The 26,448-nt window shown below is 38.9% G+C and overlaps 1 protein-coding gene and 1 non-coding gene across 2 annotated transcripts in view; both read left to right on the top strand.

Annotated features, from left to right (window-relative positions):
• Positions 1 to 26,448, top strand: part of RALGAPA2 (Ral GTPase activating protein catalytic subunit alpha 2) — a 415,476-nt gene that overhangs the window by 248,908 nt on the left and 140,120 nt on the right. The window contains exons 28-33 of the mRNA XM_075564042.1: positions 2,710 to 2,820; positions 4,128 to 4,196; positions 4,301 to 4,438; positions 7,657 to 7,840; positions 11,953 to 12,724; positions 13,898 to 13,969. Coding sequence (XP_075420157.1) covers positions 2,710 to 2,820; positions 4,128 to 4,196; positions 4,301 to 4,438; positions 7,657 to 7,840; positions 11,953 to 12,724; positions 13,898 to 13,969 — 1,346 coding nt within the window. The remainder of the gene's footprint in view (positions 1 to 2,709; positions 2,821 to 4,127; positions 4,197 to 4,300; positions 4,439 to 7,656; positions 7,841 to 11,952; positions 12,725 to 13,897; positions 13,970 to 26,448) is intronic.
• LOC142423722 (U1 spliceosomal RNA) lies at positions 14,459 to 14,622 on the top strand. The gene has a single exon (XR_012779322.1). It is a non-coding gene; the product is annotated as a U1 spliceosomal RNA (small nuclear RNA).

The raw sequence follows: 26,448 nt of genomic DNA, 5'->3' as shown, positions 1-26,448 counted from the left end.
GCCTCTTGAGCCATGTACAGGTTCTCTATGAACTCAGAGCTGTGTTCTGGTATTCTCTTTCTTTTCGATGGTAGACTCCGCAGTGTATAGTTTGTTGTGATCTGCCCAGTTTAATACCTTTGTATCGGCAATAAAGCACAAGTAAATGTCTTTGTGGTGTTCTCTGCTTTCAGCCAAAAATGCAGCTGACATCAGCAATGATATCCCTGTTGTCTTCTTCTGACTCTTGTATCAATTCCTGTCAGCTCCTTTCAGTGTTCTGTCAATGTACTGCAACTGTTTTTCAAAACAAAATTTTACTTGCAAATGACGCTAATGATATTGTTCCATAATTTCCACACTGTGTTGGCTCACCTTTCTTTGGAATGGGCACAAATATGGATCTCTTCTAGTCAGTTGGCCTGAATTTCTTGGCATGGACAAGTGAGTGCTTCCAGCCCTTCATCAGCGTGTTGAAGCGTCTCAGGTGGCGTTATCAGTCCAGGGAGATGTGTCTGCACGAATGCAGCTAGGACTTCTTTGTTCAGCACCATTGATTGACATCACATGCTACCTCTTGAAATGGATGAATGTTGATGAATTTTTCTGGTACAATGATTTTGTATGTTCCTGTGTTTTTGATGCTTTCTAATATTAATGTTTTGCCCATAGAGTCATTCAGTATCACAAATTGAGGTCTGAGGTTTGGGGTTTTTTGGCTTCATTTCAGTCTGCCTGAGATATGCTGGGGGTGCCCTTCCTCTTAGCTTTCTAATTCCAGGTCTTGGCAGGTCATTATACTACTGTGCTTTGTCTTCCAAACTGCCCTTTGAATTTTTTTGTTCATCTATTTTATTTCTTCCATTTATTTAACTCCTTCATGTTCAAGGCTAAGTTTCAGAGTCTCTTCTGATATCTTTTCTTTTTTTCCCTCCCTTTCTAATAGCGACTTGTCTCCTTCATATTATTGATGTCGTCCTGTAGGTCATCAGGTCTTCTGTCATTAGTGTTTAATGCCTCAAATTTGTTCCTGAGATGTTCTTCAAATTCAGATGGTATATAATCAAGGTCACATTTTGTTCTTACAGACTTATTTTAATTTCCTTCAGTTTCCATCTGAACTTGAAAATGAACAGGTAATGGTCTGTTCTACAGTCAGACCCTTCCTTGCCTAATTTTGACTGCTGATAACAAGCTTCTCTATCGTCTCCTCTCACAGATGTAGTTAACTTGATTCTGTCTATTTCACTAGCAAGTTCATGTGTATAGTCACGGTTTATGTTGCTGAGAAAAGATATTTGCTATGAAGACTTTAGTGATCTTGTAAATTTTTATTAATTGGGAGTAATATATGTATCAAATCATTCCATAGTTCAATCACATCTATTGTGATCTTCAGCTTCATTTCTGTCAAAAACAACCTGTATCTGATAACTACTACTCCTCTTTGTTTTAATGTTCTGTATTCCATTTGCTAATAATTATCACTGCATCTTGATATCCTGTTTGATCAATTCAGATTGAAGATAGGATTTTTCAATTTTTTTATCACCAGGATTAGAGGTTCTTTTATAGTTGTACTAACTGGACTTTTAAGTATAGTTACTACTCTAACCCAGACAGTGTTTTCTTTGAAGACAAATACTGAAAAAAATGTTTGTGATGAAAGTGATATTATATCTCTTGAATTTCGCATTATTGATATAGTAAACCATAGGATTGCCTGATTTTAAATGGCCAATAGCAGTCAATTTCAGCTCACTGATGGCTTTATAAAAATAAAGGCTAAGTTTATATCTCCACTTCATTTTTGATGACCTCCAGTTTTGCTGGGTGCATACTTCAGACATTCCAGGTCCTAATTATTAAGGTATACTTCTCAGCAGTCTCTTCTCATTTTGAATCATAGCCCATCAGAAATGGAGGTTTCAATAACTTTATCTACATCAATATGAGAGGCTCATCTTATGGTACTATGTCTGACATTGTCCAACGGTATTCATTAGATTTTCAGTGACGAATTCCCTTGGGGTGAACAGCCTATTTCTTCTTGTTCATCCGTTTTAAATCTGAAAGCCTTGTTGAGCATGTTGTCCTTGTTGACCCTGTTGGTGTTTGAGGTACCAGTAAGAAAGCTTCCAGCTTCACAAGCATAAGCAGGCCATCATAGTATGACAAACCAACAAGAGTCCTTAGTACTATTATGGAAATACAATATGGAAGAGAATAAAAACGGAGAGCTGGATGAGAGAGAATTCCTTTGGGTGGATACAATGCCTTCATAGAGCAAATGGTCTAAAAGATGCAGTGGTATCATCCACCTTCAACCTGAGAGAAGAATGTCCCAGGCAAAACTGAGAGCAGGTACCAGGTGCAGACACCTTTGGGTATAAATGAAAGTGTTCGAGCGGTGGAACCAGGTCAGCAGGGAACAACCTCCCTCAGTCTGGATGGCCAGAGTGAGACTAGAAGAACCCCTTCCTGCAGATATTCTCACCATGGGCTTGCTTAGTTTTAGTTTTCAAGTGATTAGATAACAGCTACTTATTTCTAGATTGTTATGTGGATGAACAACAAAAAGCAAGTAGAGAATGATCATTTATAAACTGGTAATAGAACATAATTATTCATCAGTTTAATACAAAACAAACATAAAACGCTATATATTTTTTCCTAAAGAATAACTTATTTAGTTATGATACTTGGTTTGGGGTTTTGTATCCTTTATAGTTTCCCAACAAAATTGTGGCTCAAGTAGCTTGTGATGTTCTTCAGTTGCTGGTTTCCTACTGGGAAAAGCTTCAGATGTTTGAAACATTTCTGCCTAGGAAAATTGCAGAAGTAAGTACCTTCTAAGTTTTTTCCTATAATATTAAAGCATAAACATTTCCTTTTTATTATATTTAAAAATTAAGTATAGGCACTCAAATGACTGTTACAGATCATACTATACAATTTCTATTAGAATAATTTCTTTTAAAATTAGATTGAATAGGCTCTTTCTGTTGTGATGTCAGGCATTACAGAAAGAAGTCCCCATTGTTCCAGGGCAGAGCCATGTACTTGGAGAATTTGAAAATCAGGCACAACCACAACAAAGAATCTTTTTGTAAACAGAGTTTCATTCGTGAATAGCAGTTTGATTGGTTCCATAAAGGAGTAGACAGCTACTTACTCTGTCTTTCTTGGGCGAGGGTGGGTTGTCCAAGAACAGGAGTTCCCCGCAGCTGAAGCCCTGTGCCACATTCTCTGCCATAATTTGGAATATTCCCCTGTAATGACATGACTCATAGAATAACTTCCTTGGGGGTAGGGAGCAGGGGGCAGTGATTGATAGAGGAGAGGTATGGAAGGAGCAAGAAGAATTATCTCAAAAGTTAAGGCTCTGGAGGCTGGTTACATTTGTAGGGGCTTTGTCCTCACCTGGCTGCATAAATGTCAAGTGGTAAGCCACATCCATCCCTGGAAGCTTTTCTAGCTGCAGTTTTTTAAACCTTGCCCTATTGTTTACACATCCAGGGGTAACTTTTCGAGTAAATTTGACTTGTCCCCAGGTGGCTTTTCAGGGAGAGAGAAGAAGCAATATTGATTTTATTTTTTCCATCTCTCTCAACCCTAGACAAATTTCACTGGTAAGATCACTTTGTTATCTCAAGAACACATGACCCTGAGTATCCTAGAGTGAAATGGGATTTGGGGCATAGACTATAAAAAGCGACAGAATATGAAGTTGATTTTTAGGGCAACCAAATAATCTAAACAAGGATGCTTTAGATAATGAAAAAGTGCTATTCTACCAAGACAGCAGGTGGAGACATGGCATAGCACAAGCAAAGTAGACGGGAGCATTTTCAGTGTGAAAGGTGAGGAGGTTGAGGGTGGATCTGGATGAATGCACAGAGAAGTGCTAGCTCCTTCCTCTGGGTCCTCTAACAGTAGGGCACAGAGTCCCTAATTCTCCTAGTTTCAGGATAATACACTGATCTTCGTATTACCTCTCAAGGGTGTACCCTAATCTGTAAGAGTGCTTTGCTTTGATCACCTCATGCATTGGCATTAAACAGGGGTTAGTTGCAAGGCCATCTTGGAACTCCAAAACTATTACTATGAATTGTTTGACTAGGGTTTTTTGGGTTTTTTTTTTTTAGATCCTTGTGGCCACAATTGCTTTTCTTTTACCAAGTGCAGAATACTCCTCATTGGAAACAGATAAGAAAGTAGGTAACATATTAACTATTTTTTTAAATATAAAAATAATAAAAATATGAGATATAGTTAAAATTGACAAGACTGCACGATACAATGGTGTATTTTTTTCCAGTTTATTGTTTCTCTACTCCTTTGCCTCTTGGACTGGTGCATGGCCTTGCCAGTGCCAGCCCTTCTTCAGCCGGTGTCAGCAGCACTCCTGGATGAGCAGCACTTGACCAGAGCTCCCTTGTTGGATTACATCTACAGGGTAAGTGCGCATTTCTCCTCAAGGGTGATGTAGACCCAAATTTCATAAGAATACTATATGTTTTATGCACTTATTGAGATGTTCTCTGAAAAGGATCTTGGTAGGTTAAATATTTCAAAAGACAAATATAGTAGACTTATAAGTATTAAAAACAGAAGACATATGTAGAGAGAGAGAGATGCCGTGATTACCTGATAAAAGGTCCATGTTTTCACAGGAAGTTATGGTTCAGAATCCCCCAGGTTTCATGGAACATTATATATCTACTTCATTTCAGAAAAAGCTCATCTAGAGCATTAGCTTGACACAAAATCTAAAACCTGAGGAATTTCTTTACTTGATATACTATTAAGAGAGAATTTAAGGAAATATAGCATACCCAGGTAAATAGTTCATAATTTTTAGAGTACACAAACCATTCTAATCCCATACTCCTTAGCCAACACCAGTCCCCATTGCGAGACACGGTCTTTGTCCTGAGCCAATACAGAAGGCCCAGGGTAAAGACCGTGTTGTAGAAGTTACGAGTGGGGCTACCAACTGCAAGGTCAGCAATTTGAAACCACTAGCAGATCTGAGGAAGACGGTAGGGCTTTCTACCTCTATAAAAAATTACAGTCTTGGAAACTCACAAGATCTGAGTCACATCAACTCAATGACATTGAGCTAGGCTTGAGGATTTTGGAGTGGTGGCCATGAGATGTGAAATACAGAAGGCCGAGAGCAAAGACAATGTCTCTCTCTTGTGAAAACCTTGTCTATCTGTTTTTCCATATAGTTAATCTGTCTATCTTGAATTTCTGTGTCCATGTAAGAATTACTATTATGCATTGATAATTCCATTGCCTATTTTTCAGTCACAAAACCTTAATTTAAAAAACAGATTATGCACTGATTGGTTTGTTGTTTTATTTTTAAATGTATTCAAATTTTAAATTACAAAAACACTTAACCATGTGTGAAATGCTGCTAAAAGGTATGTTTTAAATTGTCAAAAATAAAAAATATTGTTAGAATTATGTCAGGAATAACTAGATCTTTCTGTCATTTTGTGACTTATAAACCTATATTAAACTTTGATCAGGTCAATTATATTAGTCACAAATATTTTCATTCATCTCTTCTAAATTATTTCTTTATAAACTTTATACATTTTATAAAACTTCTCTTAGAAGCTGGGAGACCTAGTGGTATAGTCGTTACTAGTTGGGCTGCTAACTAACTGCAAGGTCACCAGTTCAAAACCATGAGCCATTCCACAGGAGAAAGACGAGGCTTTCTATTTCGATAAAGATGTAGAGTTTTGGAAATCCACAGAGGTAGTCCTACCCTGTCATATAGGATTGTTTTTAGTTGGAATTGACACCTTAGCAGTGGCTTTGGTTTTGATTTTCTCTTAAGCATTGCTTTACCAATAGAAATGTTATCTCATAGTTAACCTGATTTATCAATTAGTTTAAGACCTTGATGAATTTTCTCTTAAACTCACAGATGGAACATTCTTAGCATCCAAAGAGCCCCCATTATGCCTTCTCCTAGTCACCATCCCTCCTGTACGCACATCCATGGGTACCACTATATGAACCATCCACAGCATTAAACTTTATGTAAATGGAGTCATATCAGTCATCCCACTGTGAATAGTTGAAGATTTTCCAAAACAAAGCATGTTTTAACATGTGCCTGTGATTAGGGATGGCTATAGACACGTTTTATCAACAGTTCACTAAGTCTTATTAAGGTATCTTTTTAAAAAAAGAACTTTAATCAAAATAATGGCTTCCAAGGGGATCTACAGGATCTAATAAATGCAAGGCAGAAAGGTCATTTTTAGTGACTGGGGGGATTCCAAAGAAGTCATCTGGATAGATGTTCTCGAAGGACGCAGAACAATCATGTAGGCCTAGTTAGGAAGAAACTTTGCAAACTTAAGAACTGCATCAGTGAGGGGAAAGGCCAGGAATTGCACCAAAGAATTCCCTTTTCTCAGGCGCGTGACAGCTCATTCTGTGAGGGTAGCGAGGGCTGTCCTATAAGAATTTTTATTGGGAACCTTTATCTCATCCACCCTCTTGCCCCTTTAAACTTGTTTGTTCCCCAAACTGGGAAAAAAACCATATAAGACTATCATAATTTGTGCCTCTCAAGGATGCAGAAACTGCCATTTTGGCATGATATAAATCACACAGCACAAAATTATTTGGGGGAAGGGTTGTATGTCAGAAATATACAAAGCTAGATGGGGGATATGTTAAGAAACAATAACTTCATATTTTGATAATTTTGTTTAGTAATAAGGTTTCTGTGATTTTGTAGCTATTACTTCCTTTATATAGTATTTTACAGTGAGAATAAATAATTTATTCCATGACTGTTGGACATTTGGGTAGCTTAGAGTTCTGTATCATAAAAGTAGACTTCAATGAACATTCTAGTACATGCTTTTTGATATGAAAAAAGGGTGTCTCCCTATAGTTTCTAAAATATTGCCTTGATTTTCATAAAATATCGATTTTGCTTGCTCTCTTGGATTTACATATAATTCATTACAAGTATTACTTTATTTATACATTTCTGGATACTCCAGGTGATTTGTGTAAGCTTAGCTTATGTATACACAAAAGCTCCAACACAAAGCTCTATACACAGAACTTCAATTTCTCTTTAGTCTGTTCTCTTTCTGTATTCCTAGGAATAAAATTAAGTTTTTGGAATACATATATTCTGCTTTAGTAGAGAATGCCAAATAATTTTTCAAAGTGGCTGGACTAATTTTGACACTGTCACTAATAATATCTTAGAGTTGCAACAACTCCACGTTATTTTCCTAAGTGTTGGTGCTGCCCAATAGGGGTGTGGTGGTAGTTCACTCTAGTTTGCATGTTGATTAATAAAAACCAATCCTCTAGACACCAGAAGATACAATTCCACTCTCAATGTAGTTCCTTCTATGTTTGTTGTCTTGGGTAGACTAGAAAATAACGCTTTCCGATAGTCAACCATCAATTGCACAGAAGGACGAAATAAGCTCTCTTTTTCTTATATTTTTGCAATGGAGAAACATTTGTTGGCATGTATGTGAAAAGAGTAAAACAATTTTTCAGTAACAAAAAGATACTTTAGAATGGAAAAGATTCAACATTGTTAAATCTTACCAAGCAGGACCCCTGCCCCTCAGCACGTTGTCAGGGGATCTATACCCGCTTCTGTTTGCACAGATCCTGCAATGCTGTGTTTGTAGCTCGAGCACATATGCCCAACAGAATCACTACATACTGACCCTGGCTGACTTGTCATCCACGGATTATGACCCGTTTCTACCGTTGGCGAATGTTAAGAATTCTGAGCCGGTCCAATATCATTCACCAGCAGAATTGGGTAGCCTGCTTACTGTTGAAGCTGGTGAGTATTCTTTCGATTACAAATTATTCTGGGCCAGGAAAAATAAAATTTGTAGTGTTTCTTTTCTATCTGATTTTTCTCTTCTGGTACCTTTTCCCATCCTAGGAATTCTAATGACTGTTGCATTATTTGCTATCATTTGTTTCAGCTTTCTGTTACACACCAAATTCCCACGAGACATTATGAGTAAAGTATGCAATTTGTAAAAGTGTTCAAAGAGCTAAAATATTGTCAGAAAAAATTGCTATAAGTTTAACAGAAGTGGAAAGGGCAAGTAATGATATAATATATTCTCTGTAATATATTGCCTATTTCTATTATATCAAATGCAATGACTATTGTCTAATTGGTCTACCTCAGAAAGAATGGGATCCTTTTCCTACAATGAAAAGATAGTTAAGAATAAATCACATCGCTGATACTCAGATAAAAGTGCAGAATACTACAATTGATAATGCCAATTGAGAAGCAATATGGAAATATCTTAAATAACAGGCTTATTGTTTTTGTCAGGTATGAATTAACATTTTTAATTAATATTTTAAAAGTCTTACTTATAATCTAGTTTTGTGTACCTCTTTCATTTTTTTTAAATCATTTAATTAGGGGCTCAGACAACTCTTCTTACAACCATACATACATACATCATATGTCAAGCACATTTGTACATTTGTTGCCATCATCATTCTCAAAACATTTGCTTTGTACTTGAACCCTTTGTATCAGCTTCCCATTTTCCCCTCCCTCCCCGCTTCCCCCACCCCATGAACCCTTGATGATTTATAAATTATTATTATTTTGTCATATCTTACACTGTCCAACATCTCCCTTTACCCATTTTTCTGTTGTCCATCCCCCACAGAGGAAGTTATATATAGATCCTTAAAATCGGTTCCCCCTTTCTACCCCACCTTCCCTCCACCCTCCGGTATTGCCACTCTCACCACTGGTCCTGAAGGAATCATCCGTCCTGGATTCCCTGTGTTTCCAGTTCCTATCTGTACCAGTGTATATCCTCTGGTCTGGCCGGATTTGTAAGATAGAAAAACAAACAAACAAAAAACCTAGTTCGTTCTTAGTTAAGTATTAACTGTGTGAAGTAATAAACTTTCAGGTCTATCATATTTTTGCTTGAAATAGTCATTAGGACAGTAAATAGTTGTTATATTATTTGAATCCCACCACTGATGTGACCCTTAACCTGTGTCAAAACTCATAGCCAAAGAGATGAAAACATAAGATTATTAAATCATGTTGTAATTTTCATGGACTTTGTGAGTTAAAAACCTGTACTCAGGAATGGATCCTTAGAGGTAAAAACCTCCTTAAAGGAAAGAAAATGAGTGACTGTCGCCAGAAAAGCAAAGTCAGAGAAATGAAGCAGACCCTAGAAGTAGAAGTGCTTTCTAGGAAGCTGGAGGAAGAAAGCGCAGACAGAACAGAGAGAGGTCAGTCGCGCCAAGTGCTTCAAGACACTTGGGAGGCTTGGGAAGAAAACAGAAGCTGTGTTATTTCCCCATGAAGCATGCGCCAGTGGTTTTGCCAAAGCACTTTCAGCAGAGCGATTGGTCTGCAGCCAGAAAACATGAGCAAGTGACCGTGAGAGGACCACTGAGAACACTGGACATACCCTTCCTTATGAGGCACTTGGTGAGAGGAGGGAAGAGCGGGCAGTAGACAGGTGAGGGGACGGGGTCCAGCGGTGTGCTTTTAAGATTGCAGAGTCCGGGGTAGGTTGTTAAGGCTGAAATGATGAGGATATGTGAGGGGATGATGAAAGACAATAAATAATAGCGAGACAGCAATCAGGCAGGAAACATGCATGGGTTTGGAATCTGACAGTCTTGATTTGGGCTCCATTTTATTGACGAAAAATCTAAGGTTAGGGTGATGTCAGAAGTAGTTTAGGTCGAATTTAAAGCTCATGACAAACTTTCTAAAATAACACTATTTACTCTGAGATTATGCTCTAGAGCAGATTAACTCAGACATTGTGCTATAAAACCAAACTCACTGCCAATTGAGTCAACCCTATAGGATAGATAAAACTGCCTCTATGAATTTCTAAGACTGCAACTCTTTTGGGAGGAGAAAGCCCTGTCTTTATCCCAAGGATAGGCTAGCAGTTTCAAACTGCTGACCTTGGGAATCACAGCCCAAAGTGTAACCACTACGCTGCCAGGCCTCCTGCCTTATGCTGTACAGTAGACTAAACACTCTAATCGTGACTTCTGCTTGTGGTGAAATAGATATGTACAGGTACTCTTAGGTTCCTTCTATTTCTTAATCATTTCAACTTTTTCTAGAATTCTCCTGCATGTTTACATTGCGATATTACCTTAACTTTTCCAAAATTATAAAATAAGATTAAATTTTTATAATTAATCAAAATAATCCTGAATCTATTTATTTTATGCTTTCCTTGTAGGAATCTTGTGGTTCCTTGTTTTTTAAAGGAAATTCAACTTTTTCCAAAAATCATTGATTTATTATCCTCTCACCCTAGTGTTCCTCAAACGACTGTAGCACTTGCAGTCTAAATTAGCAGATTGATGGGTTATTGCAAAGGGAAAGTCTAAGAACACACTCTAAGACATTAGTGCCACTTTCTGTTTCCTGCAGCTTTTCTTTTGCCATAGAACTCTATTTTACTTGAATATTTATTGTTCAGAAAAACTCAGTAACTTAAGCAAACCTGTTCTAACAGTTCTATGGGACTCAAAGTAATTGTTTAAATAATGACAGTTTCTGAAGACTCACTAGCATTTTAACTCAGTAAAAAAGCAAGAAGATTAAAAATATATGGGCAAATACAAATACTCTTGCTGAGTGTGGGTATACCTTGTTGAGAATACAGAAAAAAAATAAAAATGATCGATCTTTTGTCTTCACTGAATGGCATAAGTAACCATTTATTATTACCTAACTTCTAGTCATGTAACAATTCTGATGAAGCAATTTCATATTTTTTATGTATTATTTGCAATGATACTTTCACAGACCATTATCTACTACTTAATATAAGTACAACTCGTAGGTAGTGTTACAAAGAGAGCGACAACTGCTTATAGCTGATCTGGTTGCAAGCCCGACCTAGTAAGAAACCCGTAAAAGCACGTGTTCAGATTTCTAATCCCTAATAGTTTACTGCTTAAAAAGCAGGAATGAAAGTGAAAGAAAAACCTAAAGTCTCTATTTTTACATGTCATCACTAAACTAAGAAAAATTGAATTAAATTAATGTGGAAATAATTTGGACATCATGAGCTTGTTCTTTTCTTTGATAGAGTTTAGATTTTTCCCCTTATTTTTCAGGAAACCATAGACATTGATTTACAGGGAAAAATTATTAACTTGTAAATATTTTAATAACAAATACAGTTTAGATTTTTATTTGGTGTGTCATGATTTATAATTTGATTGATACAATTCCTGATAATTTCCCACTATTCAACACTTTCATACAATCCAAATGTATATTTACTTCACATCGAAAGAAAAGTCTTTGTGAATAAAAGCAGAAGCAGTTACTTTTTTACTTGCTTTTGCTTTGGATCTTACCCAATTGGACCTTCTTACTGGAGCTCTCTGTAACCTGTTCCCCATGTCATCGTTATCAAGCGTATTATATTGTAAACGCACTGTCTCCTAACCAACCACTTTTTATCCTTGGGGCATTTATAGTTCTAGTAGATGATATATTCATATAAGACATAAGCATGAATTGAAGGTGTCTTTAACTTTTGAAGAAGGCGTTTATACAAGATGACTTCTTGTGTACATACCTGTTTCTTGCTGCTCATCTCCCTCTGCTGATTTCAGAGTTTCCTGGTTGTGCCTTCCCCTCCTCTACCCTCTTGCTGTCCTGGGTAGTGATCTGCTCAGAGAAGTTGTTACTACCATGTTCCGCTTCACCCTAGCACCTCCTCTCCCATCTTCTCCACCACATATGAGTTTCAAGGTTTTTTTTTGTTGCCATAAAAGTGCTTTATGCTGGTTTTTAAAAAGCTCTACACTGAAAAGTATCTTGAAGTACTGGTTGCAATCCAGTGGCACTCAGTTTTCATGTTCTGCAATCACTGTGGTGTCATTTTTGTGTGTTGATGTTTACAGAGAAGAAGAGAAGAAGTTTGGAATTGATTCCTCTGACTGCAAGGATGGTGATGGCCCATCTGGTGAACCACCTGGGGCACTACCCCCTCAGTGGGGGCCCTGCCATGCTGCACAGCCTCATCAGTGAGAACCATGACAACACCCATGTGGACTCCGCTGAGCTGTCCTCCGAGGTGTTCAAAAGCCCGAACCTGCAGCTGTTTGTGTTTAATGACAGTACCCTCATATCGTACCTTCAAATACCGGCAGAGAGGCCAGCAAGTGGCTCACCCCTGCACGCCCTCTCTGACGTCAGAGTTATTATGAGGGATATATCAGGGAAATACTCTTGGGATGGCAAAATTCAATATGGACCTTTGGGCGGCTGCTTGGCTCCCAATGGAACAAATCCTTCATTTCTCTTTTCAAGTTTGTATCATCAAACACTGAGACCTCGGGAAAACTTTTCTCAAATTGAGGAAGGAGAAGACATCCTTGACAAACTACTTGAAAATATTGGCCACACAAGTCCTGAGTGCCTTTTACCATCGCAACTAAATCTCAATGAGCCTTCCTCACCCCCACGTGCAATGAACCACGACCAAGAGAAGGAAATCATTGAGGTCATTTTGCGCCAGCATGCACAAGAAGACGCGCATGTCCAGAAGACTAACTCTGACTCTACTCTGAGAGTGACTGGTCAGCGACAGCCCGTGACAGTGGAGCCCCACGAGCCATTCTATTTCTGCAGGCTATTGCTCAGTGAGCTGGGGATGAATTCTTGGGACAGAAGGTAACAATGTATTATAGTCCTTCAATTATCTTGCTGTTCTTGCATGACTTCATTTTCAGGTATCAGAATGTTTATTGATATAAAATCAGGACCTGAACATGACTTGATAAATTGAATAGACTTAATTTCAACATGATATTAAGAGGGACCAATGAAAATTCTCATCATTTGTTTCACACCCATAAAAGCCACTTCACGTACATTAATGATCTCTCAAAGCATGATTACTATTATTTTTAATCAGTTGCAGCTCTGGAAGCAAAGAATAGAAATGGAAGGTTGGGATGTGTGTGTGTGTGTGTGTGTGTGTGTGTGTGTCTCATCATTTACAGCTTGTTTTCTACTGCTAAATTAATAGTGGGAATGGAACTAATTGTATTCTGCTGATGTACAGATGTACATTTTGAAGGAGACCTGTAGTGTGGTTAAGCATTAGACCGCTGACCACAACGTTGGATTCCATCAGCCACTCCATGAAAGAGTCTGTTTTTATAAATAGTTCGAACCTTACAACCCTAGAGTCGAACCCTACTGTGTCCTATAGGGTCTTTATGAATTTAAACTGACTTGATGGCATTGAGTTTGGGAAGTTTAATTGTATATTTTAAAGGGTATCAAGCATTTTCTATGCTTCTTTTTTCATTCCGCTTTGTCCATTATTGCTTGTTATAACTTCATAGAGGGGCTAATGGACTATACAGCTTAAGGAGCCACCCTCTCACCTTAGGTCTGATGAAGTAGGTGTACTTGCTACAACTCTGTGAAAAGGTGTGGTGACAAATGAGTTGAAGAATTATGAGTGAGTCCAAGGGGAAGTGGTGAGGCAATGGAGAAGGCTTTGTGGAAGAGGATGACTTGGAGCTGGGGTGGAGTTTGAGGAAAAGGGGTTCATGGCAGAACGGACATTAATAGTCACATGCATACCGTTACACATTCATTGGCCACGGAGCCCTCCGGTGTCACTGGAGAGTAAGGAGAAACAGTGGATATTTTTTGCTTTTGAATGTGTTGAGGAGTCTAGAGTTTATTCTGTAACAAATAATGAATGATGTGAAGGATAGATAGGTAGGTAAATGATAGCCTGCTTTTAAGGGATTGCTCACTAATTGACTAGAAATGGATAAGATCAGTTTGTGATCACATGATTTTTCTTCTATGCTTTTTTGTTTATAGGAAGAACTTTCATCTGTTGAAGAAAAATTCAAAATTACTAAGAGAGCTAAAGAATTTGGACTCACGTCAGTGGTATGTGAAAGTGTATTCGCGTTATGCCTGTCTTGGTTTTTATATTCTCAGATAATGTACAGATACAGGAATCAATATACCTATGAAGAATAACTCTATCATCAAGAATTTAATGACATTGGCACATGCCATACCTTTGATTTTTTAACCTTAAAGAATGAACTTTCATTATTTTATGGTTCACTCTAAAAGGAAGCCAGGAAACCCTCCTTATATTTACCTTTTATTGAGTAATTTCCACTGTGACAGGCATTTGATGTACATTTTCAATTCATCTCTGCAGCAACCTCTTTTTCATATCAGGAAGCATATTAGGTAACATTTATCACTTGAAGATCATATGATCCGGATCAGTCAAATGATTTTGACTGCTAGCCCCTGCTGTTACACTGGGGCTTAGGCATTCTGTGCTCTTTGTTTTATGATGTTGGAATGGTTAAAAACAGTGTGTTGTGATTAATACGTCTTTATTAATAAGCCTCATTCTCCATACTTACCTGGCAGGGGAGATACCATGATCACGAAGGTGGTTTTCCCAGCATGAGGCTTATCCATTGCACTCCGGATGTGCTGGCCCCTGCAGTTTCCCCAAATGTGGGAAACTCGACTGCATAATTTGTGGTAGTGGGGGACTGCATTTGTACTCTCCCTGTAATTTCAAAAAAATTTTTTTTTTAAATAAGCCTCATTCTCCAAACTAGGTCAAGTACTCTGGTGTTCCCCTTTCCATCCTGTCTTAGAAACAATTCTAAAGATGAATTTACAACCAGGACATTTTTTATTTGGGGGAAATGCATGCTTCCAAAACCACCAGACTCAGGAGTAAATGTAGCACTCCGTACATGAAATGTGTTGTAAAAAGTCTTCAATGGGGTAAAAGAAAATGGGGTTTTAGGGGATTTTTTGTTTTTAATATAAAATCTGACACCACATCACCCCCAGCCTATTGTTCTAATGTTGCATAAGCTCTCAAGTTTAAAATGTCAGATAATATTCCTCAAATTGACTGTTTAACTCTCTACATGGTATTTTATTAACATTTACATAACCCTCCTCACTGTCAGCAGGCAGGGTTGTGTCCTGGCCTTATCTCAGGTTAATAAACCTTCCTCCGATCCTGATATCGCATTCTTCTTCACATAATCCAACCTCTCTGACGATTTGTTCAGCATTCAGATTGAATACGTGTGGTGAGATGATACAACTCTGTTACACTCCCTCCTGATTTTAAACCAGGCACAAACCCCCTCTTGATTCATGTACAAGTTATGCATGAGTGCAAAGGGGTGTTCTGGAATTCCCATTCTTCTCAAGGGTATCTATAGTTTACTGTGGTGCACACAGTCAAATGCCGTGGCATATTTAATGCAGATCAAATAATCACCTCTCCAGCGTTCCCTGCTTTCAGCCAGCAACCATCTGACATCAGCAGTCTTATCTCGTTCCACATCTTCTGAACCTGGCCTGAAGCTCCGGCAGCTGGCTGTCAATGTTCTGCTCACACCATTGTTAGATGATCTTGAACAATATTGTACATGCATGTTATATTAATGATATTGTTCTATAATTTGAGCATTCTACTGGGCTACCTTTCTTTGAGATGGTTACAAATTTGGGTCTCTTCCCGTCACTTAGCCAAGTAGCTGTCTTCCAAATTTCTCAGTGCTTCCAGTGTTTCATTAATGTGATGAAACATTTTCATTGATATTCCATTAATTCCTGGAGCTTTGTTTTTGGCTAATACTTTCACTGTAGCTTGAACTTCTTCCGTAAGTACTTCTGATTCTCGCTCATATGCATCTTCTTGCCATGGTAGCTTGTCAAGTAGTTCTTGGGGCGCAGTGACTCTGTAGTCTTTCCATCTTCTTGCCATGGTAGCTTGTCAAGTAGTTCTTGGGGCGCAGTGACTCTGTAGTCTTTCCATCTTCTTGCCATGGTAGCTTGTCAAGTAGTTCTTGGGGCGCAGTGACTCTGTAGTCTTTCCATCTTCTTGCCATGGTAGCTTGTCAAGTAGTTCTTGGGGCGCAGTGACTCTGTGGTCTTTCCATCTTCTTGCCATGGTAGCTTGTCAAGTAGTTCTTGGGGCGCAGTGACTCTGTGGTCTTTCCATCTTCTTGCCATGGTAGATTGTCAAGTAGTTCTTGGGGCGCAGTGACTCTGTGGTCTTTCCATCTTCTTGCCATGGTAGCTTGTCAAGTAGTTCTTGGGGCGCAGTGACTCTGTGGTCTTTCCATCTTCTTGCCATGGTAGCTTGTCAAGTAGTTCTTGGGGCGCAGTGACTCTGTGGTCTTTCCATCTTCTTGCCATGGTAGATTGTCAAGTAGTTCTTGGGGCGCAGTGACTCTGTGGTCTTTCCATCTTCTTGCCATGGTAGCTTGTCAAGTAGTTCTTGGGGCGCAGTGACTCTGTGGTCTTTCCATCTTCTTGCCATGGTAGCTTGTCAAGTAGTTCTTGGGGCGCAGTGACTCTGTGGTCTTTCCATCTTCTTGCCATGGTAGCTTGTCAAGTAGTTCTTGGGGCGCAGTGACTCTGTGGTCTTTCCATCTTCTTGCCATGGTAGATTGTCAAGTAGTTCTTGGGGCGCAGTGACTCTGTGGTCTTTCCATCTTCTTGCCATGGTAGCTTGTCAAGTAGTTCTTGGGGCGCAGTGACTCTGTGGTCTTTCCATCTTCTTGCCATGGTAGCTTGTCAAGTAGTTCTTGGGGCGCAGTGACTCTGTGGTCTTTCCATCTTCTTGCCATGGTAGATTGTCAAGTAGTTCTTGGGGCGCAGTGACTCTGTGGTCTTTCCATCTTCTTGCCATGGTAGCTTGTCAAGTAGTTCTTGGGGCGCAGTGACTCTGTGGTCTTTCCATCTTCTTGCCATGGTAGCTTGTCAAGTAGTTCTTGGGGCGCAGTGACTCTGTGGTCTTTCCATCTTCTTGCCATGGTAGCTTGTCAAGTAGTTCTTGGGGCGCAGTGACTCTGTGGTCTTTCCATCTTCTTGCCATGGTAGCTTGTCAAGTAGTTCTTGGGGCGCAGTGACTCTGTGGTCTTTCCATCTTCTTGCCATGGTAGATTGTCAAGTAGTTCTTGGGGCGCAGTGACTCTGTGGTCTTTCCATCTTCTTGCCATGGTAGATTGTCAAGTAGTTCTTGGGGCGCAGTGACTCTGTGGTCTTTCCATCTTCTTGCCATGGTAGCTTGTCAAGTAGTTCTTGGGGCGCAGTGACTCTGTGGTCTTTCCATCTTCTTGCCATGGTAGCTTGTCAAGTAGTTCTTGGGGCGCAGTGACTCTGTGGTCTTTCCATCTTCTTGCCATGGTAGATTGTCAAGTAGTTCTTGGGGCGCAGTGACTCTGTGGTCTTTCCATCTTCTTGCCATGGTAGCTTGTCAAGTAGTTCTTGGGGCGCAGTGACTCTGTGGTCTTTCCATCTTCTTGCCATGGTAGCTTGTCAAGTAGTTCTTGGGGCGCAGTGACTCTGTGGTCTTTCCATCTTCTTGCCATGGTAGCTTGTCAAGTAGTTCTTGGGGCGCAGTGACTCTGTGGTCTTTCCATCTTCTTGCCATGGTAGCTTGTCAAGTAGTTCTTGGGGCGCAGTGACTCTGTAGTCTTTCCATCTTCTTGCCATGGTAGATTGTCAAGTAGTTCTTGGGGCGCAGTGACTCTGTAGTCTTTCCATCTTCTTGCCATGGTAGATTGTCAAGTAGTTCTTGGGGCGCAGTGACTCTGTGGTCTTTCCATCTTCTTGTCATGGTAGATTGTCAAGTAGTTCTTGGGGCGCAGTGACTCTGTGTTCTTTCCATCTTCTTGCCATGGTAGATTGTCAAGTAGTTCTTGGGGCGCAGTGACTCTGTAGTCTTTCCATCTTCTTGCCATGGTAGCTTGTCAAGTAGTTCTTGGGGCGCAGTGACTCTGTGTCTTTCCATCTTCTTGTGATGCTTCCTGAATCATTAAAAATTGCCTGAAATCTTTCAACGTTGCTACTCAAAACTTGACATTTTTCTTGAGTTCTTTCAGTTTAAGATCTACTGCTCATGGTTCTCCTTTTTTGGTTTTCTAACCCTAAGGCTTTGAACATTTCGTTATTGTTTTACTTTGCCTTTGTGAGATGCCCTTTGATATTTTCCGGTCAGCTCTTTAACTTTATAATGTCTTCCATTCTCCTTAGTTACTTTGTTTTCTAAGTTACGATTAGTAGCAAATTTCAAAGTCTCTTTTTCATCCACTTTGAGCTTTAACTCCTCCTGCCTTTTTAATGACCTTTTGGTTTCTTCAGGGATGATGTTCATGATGTCCCACATTTCACCAGGTCTTCTTTCATTAGTATTCAGTGCATCCAATTTGTCCTTGAAAGGTTTTTGAAATTCACCTGGGATAGACTCAAAATTCAGCCCCTGCACTAGTTTTAGCTGCTTCTCTTGAACTTCGTCATTGTCTCATCCCACAGACGAAGTCCATTTGATTTCTGTTTATACCATCTGGAGAATTCTGTGTGTATTACTACAGCCTTTTGTGTTGTTGAAAAGGTATTTGCTATGATTAAGTCATTGGTCTTGCCAATTCTATCATTGCACCTGCTGCTTTGTTTCTCTCATCAGGGCCACATATTCTAAGTACTGTTCCTTTCTCTTTAGTTCCAACTTTTCCATTCCAATTTCCAATAATTATCAAAACATCCCGATTACATATTTGATCAATTTTCAAGTGAAGATGTTGGTATAATTCTTCTATTTCCTCATCACTAGCTTTAGTGATTGGTGCATCAATTCAAATAATCGTTGTATTGATTGGATTTCCTTGAAGGCGGATCGATATTATCCTATCATAGACAGCATTCTACTTAAATATATATCTTGGAATGTCCTTCCTCACGATGAATGGGTCACCATTAGTCTTCATTTTTTTCAATCCCAGCATAGTAGCCATATGATTTTCTGATTCAAAATGACCAATGCAAAAGACCATTTCAGCCCACTGATAAAATAGTAATCTGATAAAATATTGATCTTTTGCATTTCATTTTTGAAGACATAATTTTCCTAAATTTATATTTCATATTCCGATTATTAGTAGATTTTTTAGCTGTTTCTTCTCATTTTGAGTTGTTCCCGTCAATGGATGAAGATCACAAAGACTTTACTCCCATAGGCTTTACTCCATTCACATCATCATGATCAATTCTACTTTGAAGAGGCACAGTCATTTGAGTGCCTTCCCACATGAGGGACCCGTCCTCTGACAATGTCTGCTTCCCTTCATGACGCCTGCAGTATCTGACAATGTTTCCATGTTGTGGTTAAGGTTTTTAGAGGCTGCTTCCTCCAGAGTCGGCAGCCAATTCCTTCTTCGTTGTCTGATTTTAGTCTGAAAATTGTTCAATTTGGATGTCCTGATGACATTTGAAATACCAGTGACATAGCTTTCTGCATCACAGCAACACTCAAGCCACCGCAATACAATAAACTGACACACAGATAGATGGTGGCTTCTTATCAATGGTAACCATGAAAGAATGTTTCTTTTGAAAATCTCTTCTTAACTTTTTTCTTAGTGGTCTCATACCATGTTTGTCCTTTTATGTTGGACTAATTTAGTCAGCATAATGTCCATCAGGTTCATCTATTTACAAGGTATTTCACAGATTCATCATTATTCTCTAACAATGTGTATATTCCATTGTGTGGTATCCTCCATAGTTCTTTCATTTATGGACTTTTAGATTATTTCCTTCTTTTGCTATTATGTATGGTACAGTGATTAACATGAGTGTACATATATTTGTGTCATGGCTTTGATTTCTTAGAATAGATACCAAGTAGAGAAATTGCTAGATCAGGTGGTATCCCTGGTTCCAAATTTTTAAGCAGTAACTTTTTCCACAGTGGTTGCACTGTGTATCCCGCCAGCCATAGATCAGAGTTCAAGTTTCTTCACAGTCTCAATAGCATTTGTTTTCTTTTTGTTTCTGTGAACTTTTCTGTTAAGGTTGAAGTGAGATGATATCTCATTGTTGCTTTGATTTTTATCTCTGTAGTTGCTAATCGAGAATATTCCTTCATATGGGAATGTCTCCTTTCGTCTACTCTATTCATACATGTCCCTTGTCCATTTAAAAAAATTAAATTATTTGTTCATTTGTTGTTGAATTTTCTTGAAACATTAGAGATTAGTCCTTTGTCTGGTAATTTATTGCCAAAACATTTGTCTCAGCCTGTGAGTTCTCTTTTGGCTCTTTTGGTGAAATTTCTGGATGTAAATAAGTGTCTGATCTTTGCAGTCATCTAGTTTGTCTTCTACTGTTTGTGTGCTTTCAGTTGTATTGAGTTTCTTTAGTTTGTATTGTTAAGTGCTGTCGAGTCAGTTCTGACTCATGCCAAACCTATGGACAACATACGGGACAGGGCCCAGTCCTGCGCCGGCCCCACCGTTGTTGTATTTGAGCACTGTAGGTGTCCTTCTGCACATCACACTTTTGTGTTCTGGCGCCCATGGCACTTGCCGTATTTTCACCAACACCGTATTGCACATGCACCAAGTTTTCTTCAATATTCCTTTTTCATGTATTGCATTTTACTTTACCTTTCTTATGCCATATGTTAGGGCCCCTAAATATGTCCCTTATTTTTCACGGATCATGTTCATAGTTCTAGGTTTTACAATTATGACTTTGGTCCATCTTAAGTTCATATTTTAATATGATAGGAGGTAAGGGTCCTGCTTTGTTTTCCAGCTTTGCCAGTCCATTTGTTAAATTGCCTATATGTTCCTCATTTAACATGTTTCAGCCCTGTGTCAAAATTAGGTTCTTAATTTTGGGTTCTTAATTCTGTTGCGTTGGTCAGTGTGTCTTTCATTGCACCAGTACTAGATTGTTTTCTTATGTAAGCAGTGTAGTAAGTTTTGAAATCAGGAATGTGAGGCGTCATACTTTGTTGTTCTGTGTATACTTTCTTACCCAGTGTCTCTTCCTTTCTATATAAATGTGAATATTATGTTTCCATTTCTTTAATTATGCTGGAATCTGAACCAGGATTCCATATACCTATAGATCACATTAGTGAACGTCGACAGTTTCACAGTGTTGTCTTGGTATCCATGAGCGAGAGTATACTACCATTTATAAAGGTCTCTTGATTTGGGGAAGTCGTATTTTGCAGTTTTCTTTGTATATGTGTTTTGTTTCTCTGCTTAGATATATTCCTCATTATTTCATCTTTTGAGTGATTATTGTAAATGACATTGTTAGTGTAAAGGATTCTGTTTGATATTTTTATGTTGACAGTTTATTCTACCACTTTGCTGAGTCTTTCGATTCATTCCAGTAATTTTCTTGCTGAGCATTAGGGAGTTTCTATATAATTTGCAACTAGAAAGAACTTCATTTATTCTTTGCCTTAATTTAACTAGGAGGCTTTCAATTTTCCTTTCTTACCTTATAGCTCTAGCTAAGCCTTCTAGCACAATCTTGAATAGGGATGGTACTAAGGAGTATCCTTGCCTGTGTCCTGTTTGCAAACGGACTGTGTCAGTACCTGTCTGTTGAGACTGACCGTGTTAACTGTAAGTTCTGTTTGCATGTCCATGTTAGGTTGAGGAGTAAGCCCGGGACCCTGTAGCTCTATGAAATAAGGCTATCATATTTAGTGTTCATTTAGCAAGTTAAACTATATCTTGTCCTTAAACTTTTAGTTGAGCATTTTTCTTTGTTGCATTATGTTCTTGTGAAGTAAAGTACAGCTATTGTTTATACAGTAAAACATTAACAAAGATGTAAATTATCTGATGAACCTGCCACCTTGTACTGTGTATGCCGAAATCAGGTTTTTCTTTTGTTTGACATTTTAATGTGACAGCACAAAGCAACAGAGCTATTCTGTTCCATTCTTAATAATAAGGAAAAATGCATTTTGATGTAGAGAGGTGCCTGGGGTTGTTGGCTTTATGCGTGTGTGTTCATGAATTACTTGCTTTTTTTCAGGGATGGCTCTATAGATTGTGGGTATGAAGTGCTGTTCTGTTGCTAATTAGTACCTCAAAAGCCTGGCTCTCACAAGGTCAGCTAAATCCTAGCAGCTCTCATGGTGCTAACACTTTGGAGGATGTGAAATTTGATGAATGTCTACAGTTAAAGGTCACCTTTATTCCACCCTGGTCTTTCAGGCTCAGTGCTAATAAATTAATGAGAACTCAAGGACCATAAGCAGCTACAGTGTAGAGTGTTTAGACTTGAAAATGTATCATCAGAAACTTTGCAGATAAACTTGAGATTATTTTTACTATATGTGAAGTATATACTATAAAAAAATGCTGAAGACTCTGAAATCTATAGGGACTAGTGGAAGAGCCAGCCTTTTAAGCTGTAGGCTGGGATTTATATTATCCTTAGAGTTCCCCAATTAGCTGACAATATTCTAGGATGTGACTGCCCCTGCCTGTTGCTCAGAACCCCAGTAAATTCCAGTGCGGCTGCAGAGCTCCCGCCCACATGAGGACAAGCTGACCATGTCTGCGAGCAGAAGGGCTCCGCTGGAGCATCTGCCCCTCCATCCGTCCCTGCCAAAAACCCTCTCCTTCCAGCGCTTGTCCCATTGAGCGCTCTTCCCCAGAAGCTATTTCTCGTGCCTTGTTGGACAGAATGTATCAAAAGCCTTCAAAGTGGACAGTCATTGAAGAATTCTACTGCTATGAACATGTGTTAAGGAAATACTGGTACTCCAAATACTCTGAAAAATGTTATGCTTTGAAGTATGGCCCCCCAAAATATATGTGCTAATTCCTATCCTCTATGCCTGTGGTTATAATCTCCTTTAGGAATGGGTTGTCCCTGTTATGTTGATGAAGCAGTTTAGTATAGAGTGTATTTTGAGTTGATATCTTTTGATATCTAAAAGCGATTAAGCAAATCAGCAGAGCAGAGTTGGGTAAGACAGATGCCAGGGCATGCGCAGATCTCCAAGAAGCCAGGCAGCAGAAAAGAAGAAGCAATGCTCTCCCTCCAGAGCTAACAAAGAGAGCAAACCTTCTCCTAGAACTAGTCCTCAGGGTTTGGACGTCTAGCCTTCTAAAATGGGAGAAAATAAATTTCTGTTTGCTAAAGTCACTGCCTTGTAGGTATTTCTATTATAACAGCACTAGAAAATAAATGCCTTTAAAATTAGAAGCAACATCAGCACTAATAAAGGAGGATTAGTTTAAATGAAAGCATAGTACTTTAATGTCTCGGAAATGTTTTCTAACAATTAATAACTTTATGTAGAAGCACATAGTTTTTAAATGTTCACACATTTTAAGTGGCAACATCAGTTGCAAAAGAGAATGTAGTAGCAGCTCATATTGTGCAAAAATATACACAAAAATGGTAGCAGCTACATTTTTGCTTATATATTTAAAGTACATGTGATTTTTGTGTTGTTCTTTTCCCTCTCTATGGGAGAGCATTGGTAGTATTGTGGGTTATGCATTGGGCTGCCGACCAGAGGTCGGCAGTTTGAACCCACCGGCCACGCTGTAGGAAGAAGAGGAGGTTGGCTACTCCTGTGAAGATTAGTCTTAAAAATCCAGAAGGGCATCTCTGTCCTACCAGATCACTCTGGGTTATAATTTGCTGAATTGCAATGTAATGGGGGAGCCCTGTTGGCAAAGTGATTGAAGTGCTTGGCTGAAAAACAAAAGCTCAGGTACCAGCTGCTCCATAGGAGAAAGATGCGCCAGTCTGCTTCTGTAAGATTCGCAGTCTTGGAACCCTTACGGGGCATTTCAACCCTGTCCTTTATGGTCACAATTGATAAAATGGCAGTGGATTTGGATATGATGTTTTAATATATTTAATATATTTTCTAATTTCCCTTGCTAGGATATCTACTACATGTAAACCACGGGGGTAAATGAATAAGCTATTTGAATCATAGGTTCCCAAACTTATTTTGCCTACTGCCCTCTTTTCAGGAAAGAGAGACAGACAGACAGAGACAGAGAGAGAATTAGCTTATAATCCAGTACAAAATTGTAGGGATGTTCACCCCAGGGACTGATATTGTCCACGTTAGGAAACACTATTTAAATGAACAGAAGAAGACAACATTCCTGTCCCAATTACTTACTTAACTTTGGGGTTAGATTTTAATTCATTCTGTTTAGTATGTAGAAAATAACTCATGCTCAAAACTCATGATGAATTACATATTTGATAATTAAAATCTGGATATGAAATTCCACCAAAATGGATACCTGGTGGACTATAAGGTTGAGATATTTGACAATAAAACATTGTCATATTGTTTGTGCTTGAGAAAAGTTGTTTGTGTGAGATTTTTTACAATGTAATACAAAAGTGAAAAAATAATATTGTCTGGAAAGTGACAATTCACATTTTAAAGAGAGAGAAAAATGAGTAAAACTCTTAGCTAATGAGGTGTGAAATGAGTGTTATTCTTATTTAAGCCTCTATTTGAATTATAACAATGTTTTCATCTCAAAACTATCACCAAATACTAGTTATAAAACACCGAAACCACTGCCATCAAGTAAATTCTAATTCATAGCCCCTGCAGGCCAGAGAAGTCCGTCTTGGGTTTCTGATGTGGTCAATCTAGACAGGTGCAGATGGTTTCATCTTCCTACTGCCAAGTGCCTGATGGGTTCAACTGCTGACCATCAGGTTGGAAACCAGCACCTAAGCCACTATGCCCCCAGGATTCCAAATGACTCACTATCGGCTCATTTATTTTGGCACTCTAGGATATCATTTTTAAGAATTAATTATAAGTACATTGAATATATTTTCTCTCTTAAGTTCACATTAGATTTAGCAGTGCATTTATCTACCTCTGTTCGAAGGACTAAGGACCCCTGGTGGCATAGTGGATTACCTGTTAGACTGCTAGCTACAAGGTCAGTAGTTCAAAACCACTAGCCACTCATTGGGAGAAAGGTGAAACTTTCTGCTTTAATAAAGATTTCCAGTCTTGAAATGCTAAAGGGGTAAGGGATAAGTCTTACAGAGCTGCTGTGAGTCAGAATCAATTAGATTGTAGTGAGTTTGTATTGTTGGTGTTTTAGAATACAAAGGGCTATGATATATAGACAGCAATTAAAAAGGCAAGTTTCTTAAAGTGTGTATCACATTTTCTTGCTTTAACCACAACATTTTATAGAGAAAGTGGTTGACAGACTTTTGGATGGGCAAAAGAAGATTTCCATGAACATTTCTTTCACCAAGTACCCTCAAAGTAGAGCAGTACTCTTCGTCATGAAGAAAATATCTTTGTTCTTCTTAGAAGTTTCTGTTTCTCATGAAGTCTTGGTGTATCTTGTATTTCCAGTCAGGGAACTACCAATATTTTTAATAGCTTTATTAGCATACAATTTTCATATCATACAATTTAATGGTTCATTCACATTCCAAAGAGTTGTAAAAACTTCACCACGATCCATTTCAGAATATTTTCTTCGTTCTTGTATGTGTTGTTAGCTCCCCATTTTCCCCCAACCTTTCCCTGCCATTGCCCTAGGTAATTCTTCATCCAATTTCTGTCTCTATAAGTTTACCTATCTTGGACTTAATATATAGAAAATCATACAAAACAAAAACAAGAAGCAAACTACAAAAAACAATGACAAAATAAAACCGAAAAACCTCAAAATGAATGAAAATTGAAACAATGTTAAAATGGGCAAAAAAGGAGATCAAATAGTAGGCGTTATATTTTAGCCTAATTGCATCTGCCATGGTCAACTTTACAAGGTTTTCTGCTAGCAAGGTCATTCCCACCCCTGGACTGTGATCAGAGGGGGCTCACTAAAGACTTAATCCATGTAGGGACCTTGAAAATGGAGTTTGGACTCCCACTGCCATCCAGGTCTTCGGATTTGATCTTGGATAGGGCACCTCCTCCGGATTTTGATTTTGTTATTTACACTCCTTGATCATACAGGCTGGTGTGAATCTTCCATGGAGACACAGTTGACACCTCACTTATGGCTGCTTGTTTTAAGACACACCTTTAAGATCCCAGATTGTATTCTGTCTGATAACTGAGTACTATGTTAGTCTGGGAAACAAATCCACAGAAACTCATATGTATAAGAGAAAGTTTTATATAAAGGGTAAGTGTACATTAAGAAAGCATCCCGACCCAGTGCTGCCCAAGGCCATAAGTCCAACATTAGCCCATATGTCTGACACCGATCTACAAAGTCCTCCTCCATCTCATAAAACACGCAATGCCGACTACAGGAAGAAAGCCGAATCAGTGAACGTGTAAGCTCTGGCAGGGTCTCCACACGGCTGTTCTGGCACCCAAGGCTGCATTGGGGTAGGTCCATGTGGCTTCTCCTCAGGGATGTCTCGCAGGAAGTGAGCCTTCCCAGCTGAAGCAGGGAACTGGCCAAGGCAACTGCACCCTGACCCAACCATCAGAAAGCAAGAGACCCGAGAACTAGAAAGGTGAGGCTTACCGACCCACTTATCTCTCCACCCTTCAATTGATCCCACTGTGT

This window comes from Tenrec ecaudatus, chromosome 12 (genome assembly GCF_050624435.1).
Source record: "Tenrec ecaudatus isolate mTenEca1 chromosome 12, mTenEca1.hap1, whole genome shotgun sequence".
Lineage (NCBI taxonomy): Eukaryota > Metazoa > Chordata > Mammalia > Afrosoricida > Tenrecidae > Tenrec > Tenrec ecaudatus.
This window is presented reverse-complemented; position numbering and strand designations above follow the sequence as displayed.